The 21339-nt window shown below is 41.7% G+C and overlaps 1 protein-coding gene across 4 annotated transcripts in view; it reads right to left on the reverse strand.

Annotated features, from left to right (window-relative positions):
* The window catches only part of mboat1 (membrane bound O-acyltransferase domain containing 1), a 92389-nt gene that overhangs the window by 68354 nt on the left and 2696 nt on the right, over window positions 1-21339 (reverse strand). For all 4 annotated transcript variants that reach the window (XM_048618057.1, XM_048618069.1, XM_048618062.1 and 1 more), the window contains exon 2: window positions 943-1088. In XM_048618057.1, the coding sequence (XP_048474014.1) occupies window positions 943-1088 (146 nt within the window). The remainder of the gene's footprint in view (window positions 1-942; window positions 1089-21339) is intronic.

Genomic DNA, 21339 nt, shown 5'->3' on the forward strand with positions numbered 1-21339 from the left:
GAGAGTGTGTGAGTGTGAGAGAGTGTGTGAGTGTGAGAGAGTGTGTGTGAGTGTGAGAGAGTGTGTGAGTGTGAGAGAGTGTGTGAGTGTGAGAGAGTGTGTGTGAGTGTGAGTGTGAGAGTCTGTGAGTGAGACAGTGTGAGCGAGTGAGAGTGAGAGAGAATGAGAGAGTGAGAGTGAGTGCGAGAGAGAGTGACAAATAGCCCCTTTCCTTTTCTTAACTAGGCACAGAATGTCTATGAATGAGGTACAAATCCCCACTCCCAGTAGATAACTGGCAAAATCCTACACAGTTTGCTGGATCACATCCAAGGGTGGAGATTCCTCCAACATTCACTGATTGTAAATCTTCCCGCTGCTAATTAAGTGGCACCTCCCACCCCACCTTCAAACAGGCCTCATGGTGGCATATGAGTGGAGAGAAATTTATTTTAAAAAGTGACAGGTATAGGTTTTAAGTTGGGAGAAAGAAATTGCAATTATATAGCAACTTGCACAAACTCGGCAGATTATAATTAGATGTATATTTCAATTCAGTATTTCTTAACTGTCCCTCTCAAAGTAAAGACAGGGTTGCAGTTTCGTGCCTCATCCAAGAGTTGATATCTCTCGCAACTTAGCTCTTTCTCAGTACTGCATTGGGTGTGTCAGCCTGCATTATATTCTGACTGAGAGGCAAGTGCTACCACAGTGTGACAGTTATCACAGATTATTGTTGATGTATCATTACTCTTCAAAAAGGACAGAAAAACAAAGTAATGTCATGGTTATCACATTATATTGTTTGCAAGTTCCTATTTAATTAATATTGTATCCAAACATTTTGGCTGAATCAGAAACATTACTGCTGTCTCCACAACAAATCCGTACACAAATAAATTTACATTAATATGGGAGATGGGATGGATTGTAATAATAAGCTTTAACCATTTGTAAACTTACCATCCAAAACAGAAGATAGCAAAATATATGCCAATCATAGTGATGACCACATGACGTATGACAACACCAGCTCGACTGGGACTGAGATAAAGACGGAACCAGAAGGCTGCAAAAAGGGCAAACAACTGACATACTGCAAAATTCACCTGCAAAACAAAACAAAAAGCAGCCTGAGCCAAGAGTAGCTAGATCTTCATTCAAGACACATATACTGGTGCAACCCTGTCTGCTCAGTAACTCAGCTTTTAAAGAGACATTGCTGGAAGTCTATGTTTGAAGTGAATGGTGTAATCTCAGCAGTTTCCTTTTCCTGATCAAATAATCTCAGTTAATAATTCACTGTGCAGTGCTTGCTTTCCTGATGTAATTTGTTTTTCTAGGTAAACGGGGTACCAGAGCTTACTGTTCAGCTAGTCTCTCAGCTCAGATCAATTTGATACCAGGCAGAAATATAAGCAGTACAACTCCATAAAATATAGAAGCAATGAAATGCTCGTGTATAAACAGATGTACAATTATATATTGCACATCATAACAATTAGTTCAGACATTGATTAAGGTTCATGAAACATTTTGGCATCATTTTAATAGATATTCTGCAATTACAAAACATTCATTTATGGTTGGTTTCCAATGTGGTTTACATTGGATTACTTAGCAAAACTATTCTGATTGTGTCTAAATTTAAGAAGTTGCATTTTTTAAGAAATTACTATTTATTGGGTTTTTGAAGGGGAGAAAATATCCTATTACACTTTTAAGTAAACCATCTTACCAAAGGTGGGTATTCAAAGGATTAGGATTATGCAACATATTTCTTCCAACTTGTTGATTTTGGCATGTACAATACTGTTGACACTTGGCATGAACAAAAATCATGAATCTCACTCTGATAAAGGAAAAGAACTTTTCACAAACACTTATTTCCCATTAGCACATCAATAAATCTATTTTTTTTTTACTCATGTGCCTTCCCAAATGTTGCTCGCAAAGAAAAATTTGTAAATTTTATCTTCCATTCTCAACTTTGTTTTCTACACTCCCTCCTGGCTGTTCTCTCTAGATCTCATTCTAAAACTTCTCACTTTACCTTCTGTCTCTCCCTATGTTCAAGTCTCTTTGGCTGCTGTTTTCTACAGGACTGTTGCTGAGTTGGACCAGCCAGATGTTTAAATACTTTTAAAATTCCTCCTTGGGTAGGCGTTTTTCATCCACAAGCTAAGTATTGGCCATCTCAAACTGCCTTTGTGAAGGTGTTAGTGAGGTTTTTATTTTAACTGCCACATTCTCTGTGATGTGCTAAATAATCGGTTCCAGGATTTTGACCCGGTGATGATAAATGGAAAGACAATCTGTGTCCAAGTCTGAGCTAGAGATTATGGAACTGGGAGTGCTGCTGAAGAAATCTCAGTGTTGATACAGTCGGGCCTCCAGTAGCACACAACACTATACAGAAATACACTACAATAGTGTCTCCAGTTGTACACACAGCACCGCCATTTTAAAGAAGGTATATTCACAGATGGCAGAATCAAATAACCTTTATTGTCATATGCGCTCAAATGAGTGCAGCGAAAAGTTTGTAACGTTAGCTTTCAGCACGATCTTAGGTGCAGAAGACCTAGGTACACAAACTTTTAAGTGTAATTACAGAGTTTAAAAAAAAAGTGTTGTTACATATTAAAAATATATGCAGATCAGCATGGGAACAGTTGAAGTCCAGAATGAAAGTAAGTGACAGTACTTAAATGCCAGTCCATGCCCGCCAGCCCCAGAGCACGAAGCCATGCCGCCTCCATGTGCCAGCCTCCGTCCAGGACTCGGCCCATTCACTACGCTCCACCGTGGGACTTAGCCCGTTCGCTCTGCTCCACTCCTCAACTCCAGTCTCCAGGTAGGGCAGAAGGATGGGGGGTTAGGGGATGGAAAGAATAGCTACAAAGAGGAGGAAAAAAGAAAGAAGAAAAGAGAAAGGGACTGGCGAGCAGAAGAGGTCTGACTGGAGCGTCCTGCTCTGCCGCCATCTTGCAATCTGCTGGCTATGCCACATTGTGTGAGAGAAACCTCCAATACATCAGCTGATACTTAAAATAGCATTTTAAAAATGAAATTGCTTGGTTATAAATTTTATTTAAGCAAACATTATCATGATGGTTGAACAACAAAGATCTTTTTGGTAAACTAATATTTGAAATCACAGTACAAACAGAATTGTTAAAAATAATTGATGATGCTTTGAAAATGGAAAAATATTCTGTTTCCCACATAAATGAGTGATGTGGTGTTTGAATTTCAGTGTGGCTTTAATGATTTGTATACGTTGCATGCCAATGATTACCGGATCATTATAAAACAGCATATTCCTTCAACTGTTTGCAATAAGCAGAGTACCAGCACCAAAATTAATCTTCTTGACAGCTTCCTTTTCAATTTTGGACGCTAGATTTTGATTTTTGGGGGCTATGCTTTCTTTCTCATTAATTCATTTATTATGGAGATGCTGTGACGTAATTTCTAAAAGTTCTGAATTTGTGATGATGTAGGGGACATTTGCAAATGTACAAAAGCAGAATTAGAATAATTACGAACTCTCCACTGAACCCAAATCCACAATACATAAAGAAAGCTTTAAATTTTCTGAAGAACACGGTATAATAAGCACAATCTGACAAAGGGTTTTCTTCAAAGTATCCAACGTGCATTACACAAGATATCATCAACCTAAAGAGACTTTTCACGGGGTGGTTAGGTAACAATTAATGAGCTTCTGTTCCACAAGAAGCTAGAATATTTTAACCACACAGTTCACAGCTTTATTTACTGCATCTCAGATCTCAATCTCAAATTTAAATCTCAACAATTTCTGTGCTCATTACAGTAGGATCCACCACCATTTTTCCCCAAGTACAGTAGCTCTTGTATGAATGCAGCCCTAAACTAGACATTCCACATCCATTTGCAGCTGATGTATTATGTTGGCAACTTTTCCCTCAACTCTCAGTTAGCTGAGTATTCCTCGACTGACAAGTTCAAAATGGTTCTCTCTTTTGCTGTCCCCTTCTCCCCCCCTCCCCGCAGCTCTCTTGCTGCCTTTTTCTACTTCCTTACAGCTCTTGCAGCTTGCTTCTCTCCCACATCTTTCTTGGAGTCCATTTTTTTACCCCACCCCTCTCTTGCAGCCTCCCTCTGCCCCTTCATCTAGCTGAAGCCTCCTTCTCCCTCCCCAAACTCTCTGCCACATTCTCCTTCTCCTGTCACCTTTGCTGTCACCTGGCTAATGTCCCCAACCAGGCCCCAGGAGACCAAGCTCCCAGATCCAACAAAAGCCCTCATCCCGCCCACGTCCCCAACAAAAGGCACTATATCACCAGCCAATTTCGTTTCTGGATAGCTCCCCAGTTCCAGGTTCTCGATAGCTGTTCCTGAACCTCACCCCACCTAGCAGCGATCCTCCCCATTCTTTGGCTGCACAATGGCTCTTTCAATGCTGATACTGGCTTTCCCAACTACACACTGCTCCACCAAACACAGGCTGTTTCTTTCCCAGGTTTGCTAAAGTTCACTAGTGTCTCTTTTCTCATTGGTCCCCTCTGTATGAATGAATTTTTCCCAGGCAATTTTGAGGCTAACTCATCTATTTTGAAGGCTGAGAAGTATTACCATACTAAACCAAGCCATGCTTACAATACACATAACACCATGTCCAATCTTAGATGTGACACCAGAACTGGATGGCACTTATTGAACAATCCTAAATGAGCTAAAACTTAAACTAACAACTAATTGCAAACAAGACGAATTCTTTCAAGTATTGCACTTTTTATAACTTAACAAAGCTTTGGGGGAACAGTTCCCTGGTATATTCCCTATAGTAAAATCTTGACAAAAGTCAACTTACCTTCCTTGAATTAAAAATAAAGCTTCAGAAATAACCGTTCCCTCCCAGATTCTCTAGAACAACATCATGACCAATGAGCACCATTTCTCATGAAGCATAAATTGTGTTTCCCTTTGATGGCATTCATCCAATTCTGAGAGTGCAGGATGAAAAGTTTTGAGAATTTCTCTTTTTTCTTTAAGCAACATTCAACATGTATTAAATATTGGTACTCAATGGTCATTTCTCAATCACTCAATACCAAGCACCAACGACAAAGAGACTTCTGATATTTAACTGTATTCCAATTTTGCAATTTCCTTGCTCAAATGAGTCGCACAGCATTAGTCTGGAATCAAAGTATCATGAGTGATTAACAAACAGCAAGAAGCAAAGACAATTGGTTCTAGTCCCAAAGAATCATAGGACTGCTCTCTCATTGAGGTGACTGATGGTCAGATTTACCTGAAGGTCACCACGCCTCAGATGAAGGACGAGGTTGAGAAGGTAGGACCTTCATGGTGACCTCAGCCAATATGGGAATTGAAGCCACGCTATTGGCATCATTCTGCATTGCAAATTAGCCATCCAGCCAACTGAGCCAACCAACCCCATCAAACAGTAATAGTCAGCACAGAGCAAGTGTAGTACAATCCTTCGATTTCCTCTAATCATGTGCTGTCAGCTCATAATCTGTTTAAAAGGTTTCTCTGCTTACAATTTTCAAGTTGAAAGTGCTTCTCTAAGTACTTACTAACAAACTGAACTTGACACACCAGATTTGATGAGTCATTGTACAGAGGAAAATAAAACAGCACACATTAAAAGCACCATTTAGAAGCCTCTATAACCTGCTCTTGACGGAACTAATGGAGTTTGACCAATCCGTGAAATCCTGAATGCAAAATATAATAGGGAGCCTAACACAAACTGAGCAGCACACTTGGCAATTGAAATTTGAGTGCTTTATCAAATAATCACATCAAGTGACAATTATTTTATTATTATCCTGTTCACATTCATTATTAGCTAAATAAACTGATCTTTCTAGTCATACCACAAAAATAGATAGAACCCCAGCAGTAAATTCTAAATCTAGCTAGCTGGTTTTAAAATACTAATCACACTTGTTAGATGACTTCCAAACTTATTCGTACTTCAAGGTTACAAGTCAAATAACATTGTGAACTTATGTAGCAATTTTGAAGAGAGCAATACAGAGACTAAGATCTACAGTATTAACCAAAATTTACCAATGATAATGAGGGATTTAAAATGTTGAAGCACAATGACCTTAATTCAACAGAGTTAATGCAGTGAAGCGCTAACATCAATCAAACATAAAACAGACTTTTAAAGCACAGAAGACTGCCATTCATCCAAATGAACCATGCCTGTGTTTCCAGTCTGCATGAGCTACCACCACTTCACCTCATCTTATCCTATCAAACAGGATGCTTTTTTCTCCCTAGTGTACATGTATATCTAGATTCTCCTTGGATCCATCCATGCTATTCATCTCAAATACTCATGTGTCAGCAAGTTACACATTCTCAGCACCTTGAGTAAATAAGTTTGTCCTAAAGTCCATATCAGCTTTATTTATGGAATTTTTACTTAAGCTGTTTTCTTTCCATGAACCTACACTTGCTCTCAGCATCCCTCTCTTGCATTTTTGTGCTGTCACCCCTTAGCTAGAGATACCTGACTTATATTACTGTTGTCTTGCTATGCTATTCAGTATAGACACAAAGCCAGGAAGACTTTCATGGCTGTCAGCAGGCTCAGTCAAGTCAAGGAGATAACCTATGCTCAGGGGTTCCCAGTCAGGGCAGTGCCTGATACCAGTCCGGGGTCTGCTTAGGTGATTCTCTCCTCATTCGGGGTTACAGAACCAAGGGTCTAGCGATAGCAGGAAGGAAATCGATACGAGTAAGAAAATGATGCTGGGGAAATGAATGGGACGAAAGGCTGACAAATCACCAAGGCCAGATGATCTACATCACAGAGTAGTGGCCCTGGAAATACTAGGTAAATCAGTGGGAATCTTCCAAAGCTCTGTAGACTTTGAAGCAACTCCTACAGATCGGAGGGTGACAGATTATTTAAAAAGAGAGACATAAGTAAGAACAAAGAATTTCAGATCAATTAGCCTGACATCAATAGCAGAGAAATGCTAAAGACTATTATAAAAGGCATGATAGCAGAACACTTGGAAAGCATTAATGGATTGGCCGTAGCCAGAATGGGTTTACAAAGAAAAATCATGCTTAAATCTACTGGAGTTTTTTTTGTGGAGAATGTAACCAGCAGAATAGATAAGGGAGAACTAGCAGATGTGTTGTATCTGGGTTTTCAAAAAGCTTTTGATAATATCCCTGATAAGAGATTAGCAGACAAAGTTAACGGACATGGAATAGGTGGTGATACATTGGCATGGACTGAGGATTAGTTGACAGACAGGAAACAGAGAGTGGGAATTGAAAACAACCAATGCTGGAGATCACATTAGGTCAGAGCACCACAGACAGAGAGCAAGCTAATGTTTCGAGTATAGATGACTCTTCATCAGAGCTGAAGTCTGGTGTGGAGGGGGCAGCACTTATGCTATAGTTTGGGGTGGGGCGGGTGTGGAGGTAGTGAGAGTAGGGTGCTGGTGAAGAGAAGATATTGATAGTTCAGATTAAGTGATCTGAATGTGAGAATGGTAAAACAATGGTGCGTTTCCTGCCAGACTTGAAATGACAGACAATCCGACTGGGGTGGTGGGAGAGGAGAGAGGACATAATAACAGAATATAACAAGCTAAAAGAAAGGGAAGAAATAGTTCACAATTTGAAGGTGTTGAACTTGAATATTAAGCCCAGAAGGCTATAAAGTACTCGTCTAAAGAAGAAATCTTGTTCCTCCAATTTGCGCTGTGATTCACTGGAACACTGCAGCATGCCAAGGTCAGACAAGTGGATATGGGAGCAGGATGCAGTGTTAAAAATGACCGGCCAGGGGGAAGGTTAGTGTCGTGCTTGTGCACAGACCAGAGGTGCTCTGCAAAGCGGTCAGTCTGCGTTTGGCTTCTCCAATGTAGAGTGGGCCACATTGAATGCAGCAAATACAATACACAAGATTGGAGGAGATACAGGTGAAATGCTGCTTCACCTGGAAAGACGGTTTAGGCCCTTGGATGGTGAGCAGGGAGGTGGTGGAGGGGCAGCTGTTGCACTTTCTGTGGTTACATGGGAAGGTGCTGTGGGGACTATCTCCAGGACATAAAACGTTCCTCAGACTGCTGTTCCCACCAAATCCTGCGATCCATGATCAACGCCATGCATCAGCATATGCACGCACTCAACTGCACTCTGCAGCAACATCAACTCACCCTCTCTCAAAGCTGTGTCAGTCCCCAGTTTCGCTTCATCCTTTGCTTCAATAAAAGACATTTTCTCTTTCTTACGGACATCAAGGCATGCAGGCTCCAGCAACAGATGGACTCCAATATCCATCCGCGGTCTGTCCCTTAGCCCCCTTCCAGCCCTCAGATACCATCACTTTATGTCCCTCCCAAGGGCACTCTCCCCAACTCCAGCCCTTGGTGTGCATTCACCATACCACCTGACTTTCCCCTCTCCGAGATTGAATGTACAGACCTTGGCAAAGGACTCAGCTTCATACCGTTACACTCCAACCTTAATGAATTTCGGGCTCGTCGTGATTTGGAACTGTTTTTCTGCCACCTCCATCTCCGCACTCACTTCTTCAGGCAGGACTCCTCACCTCGTTCCACTGATCTCTTCATCTGCCTCCAGTATTCACCCTCAATTTGGATCTCTTTATTGAAGACTGCCAACGTGACATCAGCCGTCTCAATTTTTCTGCTCCTCTCACCCAGTCTAACCTGTCCCCTTCTGAAATTGCCACATTTCACTTTCTTAGGACCAACCCTAACTTTGTTATCAAACCAGCCAACAAATGCTGGCGCTGTTGTAGTCTGGCACATTGATCTTTACCTTGCGGAGGCACAATACTAGCTCTAGGACTCTTCTTCCTACCACCCCCTGGACCATGACCCCACATCCAATCATCAAGCCATTGTTGCCAGGACTGTCACCGACTTCGTTACCTCCGGAGATCTTCATCCTCACTGCCTCCAACCTGGTACTCTCCGAAACCCGGACAGCCCGCTTCTACATCCTTCCCCAAAATCCACAAACCAGACTGCACTGGTAGGCCCATCATATCACCATGTTCCTGACCCACTGAGCTCATTTCCTCCTACCTTGAATCTATCCTCTCTCCACTTGTCCAGGCCCTGCCCTCGTACATCCGCGATTCCTCTGATGCTCTCCACCACGTTGACAATTTCCAGTTCCCTGGCCCTAACTACCTCCTGTTCACCATGGGATGTCCAAACCCTCTAAACCTCTACTCCCCACCCGGATGGTCCGAGGGGTCTTGGCTTCTTCCTCAAGCACAGGCCTGAACACTTCCCATCCACCACTACTCTCCTCCACCCTGGCTGAGCCGATTCTCTCACTGAGCAATTTCTCCTTCAATTCATCTCACTTCTGCCAAATCAAAGGAGTAGCTATGGGCACCCATATGGGTCCCAGTTATGCCTGCGTCTTTATGGGGCATGTGGAACGATCCTTGTTCCAGTCCTACACTGGTCCCCTCCCATAACTGTTTCTCGTTATATCGATGGCTGCTTTGGTTCCGTTTCATGCTCCCGCCAGGACCTTGAAAACTTTGTTCATTTTGCGTCAATTTCCACCCTTCTATAACTTTCACATCATCCATTTCTAACACTTCCCTTCCTTTCTTTGACCTCTTTGTCTGCATTTCTGGGAATAAACTGTTCACTGCCATCCACTAAAAAGCCACTGACTCCCATAGCTACCTTTACTACAGCTCGTCACACCCCATGTCCTGCAAGGGCTCCATCCCATTCTCCCAGTTCCTTTGCCTACATCACATCTATTCGGATGATGCCACCTTCCAAAATGGCGCTGCTGACACAGTTTGCTTCTTCTATGACCGTAGTTTTCCACCCATTGTGGTTGACAGGGCCCTTGGCCATAACTGACCTATCACTTATACTTCTGCCCTTGCCCCTTCCCATCATTCACAACAGCGTGATTGGGTTCCCCTTGACCTCACTTTTCATCCCACCAGCCTCTGCATTCAAAGAACCATTCTCTGCCATTTCAGGCAACTCCAGCAGAATTCCACCAAACATATCTTCCCCTAACTCTGTCAGAAGAACTCTAAACAACAGAACTCTGAAGAAGGGTCCTGACCCGAAAAACGTGGACTTTCCTGCACCTCTGATGCTGCCTGACCTGCTGTGTGTCTCCAGCTCCAAGCTGTGTTGACTCTGACTACAGCATCTGCAGTTTTCAGTATCTTCATCTTCAGACCAGGCACCTTACAGCCTTTGGACTTAACATGGAGTTCAACATCTTCAAATTGTGATCCATTTCTTCCCTTTTTTTTAAGTTTGTTGCATTCTTTTATCATGTCCTCTCTGCCTTCCACCAACCGAGTGTGACTATCTGTTCCTTCAAATCTGACAGGAGCCATTCTCACATTCCGATCACTTAATCTGAACTATCAATATCATTTTTCCACCAGCACCTTACTCCCACTACCTCCACACCCCCACATCCCAAACTATAGCATAAATGCTGTCCCCTCCACACTTGACTTCGGCTCTGAAGAAGAGTCATCTAGACTCGAAACATTAGCTTGCTCTCTCTCCATGGATGCTGCCTGACCTGCTGTGATCTCCAGCACTGGTTGTTTTCAGTACAGATTCCAGAATCTGCAGTAATTTGCTCTTATACAGAGACAGTGGGAATAAATGGGTCTTTTTCTATCTTGCAGGTTGTGACTAATGGTGTACTGCAAGGATTAGTGCTTTGATCCCAGCCATTCACAATATAAGTGAGGGAACAAAATGCAACATTGCCAAGTTTGCTGATGACACAAAACAAGGCAGGATTAAGAGTTATTAGAAGGATGCAAGGAGACTTCAAGGTGATTTAGCCAAGTTAAACAAGCGAGCAAACAAATGGTAGACATTGTATAACATAGTTAAATATGAAGATATATATTTTGGTGCAAAAAGTACAGAAATGAACAGAATTATTTAAATGGTGATATATTGGGAGATGTAGATGTAGGTCTCCCTGTACACCAGTCAATGAAAGTAGGCAGGTGCAGTAAGCAATTAGGAAAGCAAATGGCATACAGGCCTTTAGCGCAAGAAGATTTCAGTTCAGAAGTAGGATGTTTTACTACAACTATACAGAGCCTTGGTGAGACCATACTTGCAGTATTGTATGCAGTTTGGTCTCCCTAGCTAAGAAATGATATACTTGCCATAGTGGGAGTGCAGCAGAGGTTCACAAGGCTGATACCTGGGATGGCAGGAGAGTCCAATGAGGACAGATTGGTTCAACTTGGCCTATATTCACAACAGAAAGACGAGAGGTGATCTGATCGAAATATATAAAATTCTAACAGGGCTGAACAGGCAAGATGCATGGAGGAAGTTTTTCCTGGTTGGGGAATCTAGAACCAGGGAAGACTGGCCTGCGGTCAGTTTCGCAGTGTGACAGTCTGTGAAGATATAGTCACTCATCTCTATCCATATGAATAAGGAGAACCACCAATTCGATTGGGACAACACCAAGATCCTAGGACAAGCAAAGCAGAGACAGGCACGGGAGTTCCTAGAAGCCTGGTACTCCACGAAGAAAGCCATCAACAAACACAGAGCTCAACCTCATATACACTCCATTGCGAAGGAAAACCGGAAGTGAGGTAATCCAGCTCAACGGACTCCAGAATTTAAAAACCAGGCAGGAAAACACAATGGCGCTTCATCGGAGGCTGCACTAATGATATTACCCAGCAGGGTAATGAAACATCTGCAGAACAACGACGAACCAGCTCGGTGAGCCAACCAACCACAGTAACCACATGGTAGGTCAAGGTATCAAGAAAGAAATAATGGGAGCTTGTCAACAGGTGCACTAATTATCATGAGAGATTTTAACCTACATATAAACTAGAAAAATCAGATGGGGAAAAAAAAAATTTTAAAAATTCATTGAATATTTTTGGGACAATTTCGTAAGTTAGCATGTTAGGGCACCAACTAGCAAGCAGGTTATACTTGCTCTGATTTTGATGTACCCCTCGTAAACAAAGCTTTTCACCGTATTTCGGTATACGTGACAATAAATGAAATCAATCAATCGTGATAAGATTAATTGTTGACCTTAACATGAAAGCGCCTCTGGGTAGCAGCAACCATAATATGATTGAATTTTACATCCAGTTTGAGGGAGAAAAGTGTGGATCCAAGGCTACCATTTTGAATTTAAACAAGGTCAATTATGAGGGCATGAAAGCATAGCTAACAAAAGTGAACTGCAATTTAGGTTAAGAGATAGGTCAACAGAGACATAGTGGCAAATATTTAAGGAGATATGTCAGAAAATGCAGAATAGATACATATTATGCAGAATAGAGAAATATTCTAAGGGATGGATCCACCATCCATGATTAACTAAACGTCCAAGATGGCATCAAACTCAAAGCAAAGTCACAATTGCTGGCAGGTCAGAAGACTGGACAGAACACAGCAAAGAATTATTAAAAGATTAATATTGAGGGAAAAACTAGAGTATGAAAGGAAGTTAACCAAAAATATAAAAAGAGAGGAAAGTCTCTAGCAATTTATAAAAAAAAAAGAGTTAACAAAGTAAGTGTTGGTCTTATAGAAAATGAGTTTGGGGAACTAATAATGGAGAATAAAGAATTGGCACATGAATTTAACTGATATTTTGCATCATTCTTCACTGGAGAGGTTGCAAGTAGCATACCAAAAATATCTGTAAATTAGGAATTGAAAGAGACGGACAAATTCAATTGGAACTAAGAATTGACAATCCCCAGGACCTAATGGATTTCATCCTCGGGTCTTAAATGTAGTAGCTAGTGAGATAGTTGACCTAATGCTTTTGATTTTCATAACTCATTAGATTCTGGAGAGGTTGCTTTAGATTGTAAAATAGCTACTGTAATTCCTTCATTCAAAAGGGAAGAAGGAATAAAGCAGGAAACTACAGGCCAGTTAGCTGAACACCTGTGATAGGGAAAATGTTAGAAGTTATTCTTAAAGACGTTATAACAGGGCACTTGGAAAAGTTCAAGGTAATCAGGCAGAGCCAATATGGTTTTGTCAAAGGGAAATCATGTTTAAATAATTTAATGGCATTCTTTCAAGAAGTAACTTGTGCTGTAGATAAAGGGAAACAGTGGGTGTGTTGTACGTGGATTTAGAGAGGGCATTTGATAAAGTGCCACATCAAAGGTTATTGCAGAAAATAGAAGCCCATGGTGTAGGCGGTAACGTATTGGAATGGATAGAAGACTAACTGGCTAACAGGAAGTAGACAGTAGGAATAAATTAGTCTTTTTCAGGGTGGCAGGGTATTACAGGTGGTGTGCTACAGGTGTCAGTAGTGGAGCCTCGGATCTTTACAATTTATAGAAATAATCTGAATGAGCGGACTGAACGTACAGTAACTAAATATGCTGATGACACAAAGATACATAGATGAGTGAGTTGTGAAGAGGACACAAGGAGCTTACAAAGGCATATAGGTAAGTTCAGTGAGCGGGCAAAACATCTGGTAAAAACAGTACACAATGTGGAGAAGTGTGAAATTGCCCATTCCAGCAGAAAGAATAAAAAAAAAACTAAAGAGTGAGAGGTTACAAAGCCTGAAATCCAGAGAGATCTGGGTGTCCTAGTGCATGAATCGTAGAAGGTTTGTATGCAGGTACAGTAAGTAATCAGGAAAGCTGATAAAATGTTATGTTTTATTGCAAGGAGAATTGCATGCAAGAGTATTGGTGAGACTATGTCTGGAATAATGTCCTTTTCCTCAAAAGGCAGTGGATGCAGAGTTTTTGAATGTTTATAAGTCAGAGGTAGATCAATTGTTGTTTACCATGACGATGAAAGCTAATCGGGATATGCAGGAATGTAAAGGTTGAAGTCAGATCAACCATGATCATATTGAATGGTGGAGCAGGTTTGAAGAGCTGAGTGACCTACTCTTGTTCCTGGTTCTTATTTTTGTAGGATACAAGGTAAACCACTCGGAACTGAGATAACAGAATGTATCTTCACTCAAAGGGTAGTGAATCTGTGGAACTCTCCACCACAGAAAGCTGTGGAGGCCAAGTCACTGCATATATTCAAGAAAGAACTAGATTTTATCATAGATTTAAAGGCATCAAGAGGTATGTGGAGAAGGCAGGAAAATGGCATTGAGATACAGGATCAGCCATTATCACACTGAATGGCAGAGTAGACTCAAAATGCCAAAGGCCTACTCCTGTTCCTTATTTCATTGTTTCTATTAAACTAACCAACAGAAGTAGTCTTGCCCCAGTTGTCTACTCAGAACATGAGATTGTGAATATTCGTGGAGAAGCCAAAATGGCAGCCAATAGGAAGCTTAAACACAAATTTGTTTTTCTTTACCATCGAGGGCAAGTTAGTTTTGTAGTTTCTTTTAACAAGTTCACAGCCGAATGTTTTCATTCTTTCATGCTATATCCCTCACCTGTTCAGTTTGGATTTGTTTATGCTTTGTGACTACAAAATTTGAGACATCTCATTTAAAGAAATAGATAGCCGAAATGACTGATTGACAGACTTCTAAGTTTAGTTCAGGGCTCACAGTAATATCAAGTAAGCTGCCTGGGATCACGCATCTTCATTGGATTAGGGGAAGACCCTAGCTGGCAGAGGATGCTGTTATCAGTAGATTTTGTTTCTAAGTAGCTGTCAGTGCTTTGAGCATAGTGGGGGATGCAGGACGATGCCAGGGCCCAGGATTACAAGCTGAGCCTTCAGCTCTTTCACTACTAATATACATCAGTCCCAGGACTCACCTTCTAATCCATAGAGTCCCTACACTGTGGAAACAGGCCATTCGGCCCAACCAGTCCATACCAACTCTCAGAAGAACTTCCCAACTAGACTCACCCCCCTACCCTATCCCTGTAACCCTGTATTACCCATAGCTAATCCACCTAACCTACACATCCCTGGACAATTTAGCATGGCCAATCCACCCAACCTGAACACCCGGTGAAAACCCATGCAGACAAGGGGAAAACATGCAACTCCACGCAGACAGTCACTCGAGGCTTGAATTGAGCCCGGATCCCTGGCACCATGAAGCAGCAGTGCTAACCACTGAACCAGTACAGAAAGTGGCAGATTTCACATACTAAACTAAGTCTGAAGTACAGTATATCTCATGACCACTCCAGTTAGTACATAACTGACTGGTTAACCAATTTTTTCCCCCAATTTTGGTAGAATTGTTGCTGTCTTTAAAAATTAAGTGACTGTTAAGAAGGGAAACAGTAACATGAAAATACAAATGCTGCAGTTAATCCCATCTCCTTCTGCACTAGTTAGGCATTTTTTATGAAAAACACCAACAACCACTTAAAGATCTAAAGAAATAAGATCTTTATTTTTGTAGTATCCGAGGCAAGGCCTAAATTTTAAAAACAAAACGTCACGTAAACCTCATTCTAAATGGATTTATTGCTTTGATCTGTCTAAGTGGAAGAGGATGTTACTCAAAGCCTTATTTTAACTGGCTCTGAATCAAACGTAGAAACCATGCTTTTTTCCACAAAAGGGAAATTAGATTAAAACATGAAAACACCATTCTCAACATTTCAATGTTAGCAATAACTGTGAATAATGGAAATCTGAAACAAAAATAGAAATTCTTGGAGAAACACTGCAGGTCTGGCAGCATCTACAGAGAGAAAGCAGAGTTAATGTTGTGTGTTTCGGAACCACCTTCTTCTCAACATCTCACTCTGCAACTGGAGTTCATGGACATGACATACGTTCCAGATCTCCGTTACATGTAAGTTTCTAATGCATAATCCATAAATGCTGTACTGTGAAAATATAATTTGATAACTGAGCTGCACTCATTCCATTTTTGCACTAGTAAACTTTTGAATCCAAAATAATGATGTTTCAAAAGTAAAAAAAAGGCAAACTTATCTTACTTCTGCATATCAAAGCATCAGCATTTGTGCAAAGCTGTCCAATCAGAGATGAAAAGAGTAAAGTTTGATAACAGAACACAAATTCTAGCTTAGAGATAGTAAGAACTGCCGTTGCTGAAGAAGGGCCCCGACCCGAAACGTCAACTTTCCTGCTCCTCTGATGCTGCCTGGCCAGAGGTGTTCCTCCAGCTCCACAGTGTTATCACAAATTCTAGCTTTGTTGCTTAGCTGGTAGAGCACAAGAACATTAATTGGCTAGCACCAAGGATTCTGACCTAGGGCAGGGCATGAGGCATAAAGGATACTGGAAATATTGGCCCAGATATTCCACTGGTTTAAAAATTACCCACTCAGATTTAGGTGACTTCTTGCCTCAAGATTCCTGGCCAGCTCTGTCCTGATGCAATGCCAGGTGGTGAAAGGGCCAGGTGCCAGATAAGTTGCGGGGGTGGGGGGGGAATCAGGTGTTGGGTCAATCTGGGTGGTAAGGACATGGTCAGCACTTAGGGATTGTCATTATGGCAGGGGCGGTGGGGGAGCGTGAAGAGTGTTCAGCACTGTGCTGGGGGGTTCAATTTAATTATTACCCATAGTTACAGTAGAATTTTAATCCTCTAACTTTTCTTGGATAATTATTAGGTTTAGTTCTCTAACTTTAATGGGCTTTTTCAGAGTGTTCCAGAAGCAGGGTAATTTTCTATTGGAATTTTCAATTACCTGCACAATTCCTGTTGAGTCATCTGTGTTGGGGATGCACATGGTCCTGGCACACAACTCCAGTGTACGATGCTCCAATGACTATTTTGCCTTTGGAATACCTGGGGTATTGTGATTTAAGTTTACAAACTTCTTTGTCTTCATAGTTAACTTCTTTATTGGTTGTGCTCTACAGAAAAGGGCACTTTTGCTTTTTCCTTTTCAGTACTTGATGACATTGTGGCAGCACAGTATTCCTTAACTCACAGAAAAGGAATTCGTACTTCTCCCACTGGCAAGGCAGCTCTTTCAGTCCTGGTTTCTACTCTTAAATAAACATTAATAGTTTAGAAAGTCCTGAGAAGACCAACGTTACAAAAGAAATCAAAATGTCACAAAATCTCACAAAGGAAATTCCTGTCCCCACCAGAGTCTCCCCTGGTTGTGTGTCACGGAGATCCTTGGCTGATGTCTTTATACAATTGAACAGGAACAAGCCATCCATCCTTCTCCATACTCCATCTCTAGTACAACCCTCAATCAGTTTCTCTCTTACCTGTTCAGATTTAGATAAAATATCTGCTGTGACATCTCTCCCAGTGATTGATCGAGTTTATATTTTTGGTCTACTCCTACTCTTTATTATTATGCTAGCCCAAAGGACCTTCTCTGTGGAGCATCAAAAATACTCACTAGTGAGTGAGTGCACTGAGTGAGTGCTGCGGTGCTAGAGATTCAATTTTTCGGATTGGGCATTAAACCAAGGTGCCTCTTCTGCTCTTTCAGGTGAACAGAAAATATCCCTTTCCACTATTTCAAAAACAATTAGGGGAGTTAATCCATCTACTAGTTAATACTTATTCCTTAATAAGTAATAAAATTAGCTCCTGTGGCAGCCTTCCATCTTATAAGATGGTGATTTGTACTGTGATGATCAACTCTGTGTTAAGCATTGCCTAGTATGGCTCAGGAACCCCATTCTGACAGCTTCGGAGAAAGACAGAAGGAGAAGATGCATGATGCGCTGCCCTCTGTTTTCTCAAGGCCCTCTTCTAAGCCAGATGAGATTTTCATTTCTGCTCAACAGTGCCCTTCCAAGGGACAACAACAATATTCTCCCAACTATCAGTATCACTGTCTGTCATTTTCACATCTTAGGACTCGTGACGTCTGGAGTCCTGATAGGAGAGATATGGATCTCCAATGGGTTGACTCGGTGGCCAATTACTATCCAGAATGTCTTCGGTCTACAGCTTTTCCCCCATTGGTAAAGGCAACCGAGCCAGAACAGATTTCATTGGCTTAGCAATGTGTTTATGCTGCTCCAGAACCTCTGGAATTGGTGACCTTGTCCCGCCAAAATATTTTGAGGATACACTGGAGATAGCGAAGATAGAAATTATTCAGCTGTTTACCAACATAATGTGTCCAGGTCTCACACTGTAAAGGAGTGTGCTAAGGACTTGATTTTCTCTCAGTTTGGTTTCTATTGGCTCACACTCTCTTACTCAGTTTGGACATAATAGCTGCACTGTAGTGATGCAGGCTTGAGGAGTCCAGACTCAAGCTCCTCCACTGTGGGGTTCTATATCCAGCCTTGCCATGTCAGATAAGCTTACTATGGTTTCTGTAGTTTCTTGAGCAGCAGTATTCTCATGGTAGGATGTGTGAATGTTTCATATAGTGGATGGGGTGCCAGTCCAGCAAGCTGCTGTGTCCTCTATGTGGCACGTAACTTCTTGAATGTTGCTAGAGCTCCATTCATCCATGAAAGGGGAGGATATTCTTACTTATATCATGGAGATGTGAACTGGCTTTGAGGAGCCAGAACATGAAGTTACTACCTGCAGAATTCCTAGCATTTGATTCGATCTTGTCGCCACAATATTTATATGGCTGGTTCAGTTCAGTACCTAGTCTACAGCAACTTCCAGGATGTTTATGGTAGGGTATTCAGCAATGGTAATGTCATTGAATCTCACGGACAGATGATTAGATTCTCTCTTTTTGGAGACGGTCATTGCCTGGTACGTGTGTGGTATGAATGTTACTTACTACTTGTCAGTTCCTGTCTAACCATTGTCCAGATCTTGCTGCCAATAGACACAGATGGGTTGAGTATCTGAAGAGTGGCAAATGGTACTGATCTTTGTGCTATCATTAGTGAACACCTGCAAGTGTGATCTTATGATGGAATTAAGGTCAATGATGAAGCAACCGTGAGGATGATGATTAGGCCCAGGAACCTATTGTGGAACATGTGACCAGCTTCCCACATTCTGTCCTCCATGAACTTGAGGCTATCCGAAATTCTGCTGCCTGTGCCCTCACCCATCGACCCTCTGCTCACTTCAAATACCTCCATAATCTGGTCTTTTCCTATCTCTATTAACTCCTTCAGCTGTAAAACCTTCCAAAATACCTGTGTTCTGCAGTGATTGTAACAAGGTTAGACAGCTAGACCTCATAAAATACGAGTTCCCTGATTGGACCCGATTAAAAGGCCCAATCAGTGTGCCCTGGCTGACATAAAAAGGAATACTGACTCTCTGGGGCCTAATCGTAAGAGGTAGCACTACAGTCAAGGACTGTTCATGCATAAATAAAGGGTGACTTAGTGGATTCCAGTCTCTATAGAGTTACTTCATGCTCCTCCGATTCTGGTCTTTTGAACATCTCCGATCTTAAAATCACTCCATCAAGCCATCATCTATCTAGACCATAAATTTTGGAATTTCCCATGCCTCTGTATCAATTACATTGTGAACACTTTTGGGCCCCATACCTGAGGAAGGATATTCTGGCCCCAGAGGGGGTCCAGGAGAGGTTCATAAAAATGATCCGAGGAATGAGGAGCGGTTGAGGACTTTGGGTCTGTACTTGATGGAGTTTAGATGGATAAGTGAGTTCTCACTGAAACAGAGAGAAAACTGATAGGCCTGGGTAGAGAGGACATGAAGAGGTTTCCGCTAGTAGCAGAGACTAGGATCTGGGGTCACAGCCTTAGAATGAAGAGCGTCCCTTTAGAACTGAAATCAGGAGGAATTTCTTCAGCTGGAGGGTGATGAATCTGTGGAACTCATTGCTGCAGAAGGCTGAAGGGCCCAAGTCATTGAGTGTCTTTGAGACAGAGATAGCTGGATTCTTGATTAGTAAGGGGATTAAGGGTTACAGGGAGAAGGCAGGAAAAGGTGATTGAGAAAAATATTAGGCATTGTTGAATGGTGCAGCAGACTCAATGGGCTGAATTGTCCAATTCTGCTCCTATATCTTATGGATTTCTCTCACTGTCCTCCTTAAAGAGGCTCCTTAAAACCTCTCTCTGACCAAGTTTTTGGTCATCAGCTCTAGTATCTCCTCATATGGGTTTTACTTGATTAACCCTTGTGAAATGCCGTGAAGTATTTTATCACGTTAAAGCCATTGTGGTTGTTTCATTCTTGATCCACACTACATGGATTCTATGATACATACAAGCCGCAAACATTTTGGTTACAAAATAATGTCACAGGCTGGGTATTGTGCGATAAGTGACAAGCGTTTCCACCATGTACAATGTACATATCAGGTCCATGACAGAATACTCTCCACATACCTCAATTAGTGCTGGTTCAACAATACCCAAGCAAGGGTTTCAAGGGATATGGGCTGAAGGCAGGTATATGGAGTTAGACCATTGATCAGTCATGATCTTGCTGAATGGCCCACTCCTGTTACTATGTGCTATGTCCCAATGACTAGATTGTGTACCGTCTCAAACTCGGGTTCTTAACTTTAGCTTGGAACAACTCCAAGAGGGCTTTTTAACAATTTGTTTCTGAGGGCCACCCTCCAAAGACCCATATAACACAACACAAATTTTTCTGCATAAAAATTTGTTACATAAACATGTATTTACTTTTTAAACTTAAAATGTGATCCTTGTTGCTGGTGCTCAGCAATAATTTTGTCAAGACATGGAAATATCTTCAACAAGCATATGCACATATCATTCTCAATGTTAGACCATAAGACGTAAGAGAAGAAGTTAGGTCATTCAGCCCATCGAGTCTGCTCCGCCATTGAATCACGGCTGGTAAGTTTCTCAGCCTCATTCTCATCGTAACCCTTGATCCCCTTGACAAACATGAACCTATCTATCTCTGTCTTAATGACCTGGGCCTCCACAGCCTTCTGAGGCAGTGAATTCCATAGATTCACCACTCTCTGGTGGAAGAAGTTTCTCTTTATCTCCATTCTAAAAGATCTTCCCTTTACTCTAAGGCTGTGCCTTCGGGTCCTAGTCTCTCCTACCAATGGAAACATATTCCCTTCATCCACTCTGTCCAGACCATTCAGTATTCTAAGTTTCAATTAGATCCCCCCCTCATCCTTTTGAACTCCATTGAGTATAGACCCAGAGTCCTCAAACGTTCCTCATATGTTAAGCTTTTCATTCCAGGGACCATTCTCATAAACCTCTTCTGAACCCACTCCAGGGCTAGTACATCTTTCCTGTGATATGGGCCCAAAACTGTGCACAATACTCCAAATGTGGCCTGACCAGAGCCTTATAGACCCTCAGAAGTACACAAAAACCAGAAGAACTGTGGATGCTGTAAATCAGGAACAAAAACAAAGTTGCTGGAAAAGCTCAGCAGGTCTGGCAGCATCTGTGGAGGAGAAAACAGAGTTAACGTTTCGGGTCCGGTGACCCTTCC

The sequence above is a fragment of the Rhincodon typus genome, chromosome 2 (genome assembly GCF_021869965.1).
Source record: "Rhincodon typus isolate 14 chromosome 2, sRhiTyp1.1, whole genome shotgun sequence".
NCBI lineage: Eukaryota > Metazoa > Chordata > Chondrichthyes > Orectolobiformes > Rhincodontidae > Rhincodon > Rhincodon typus.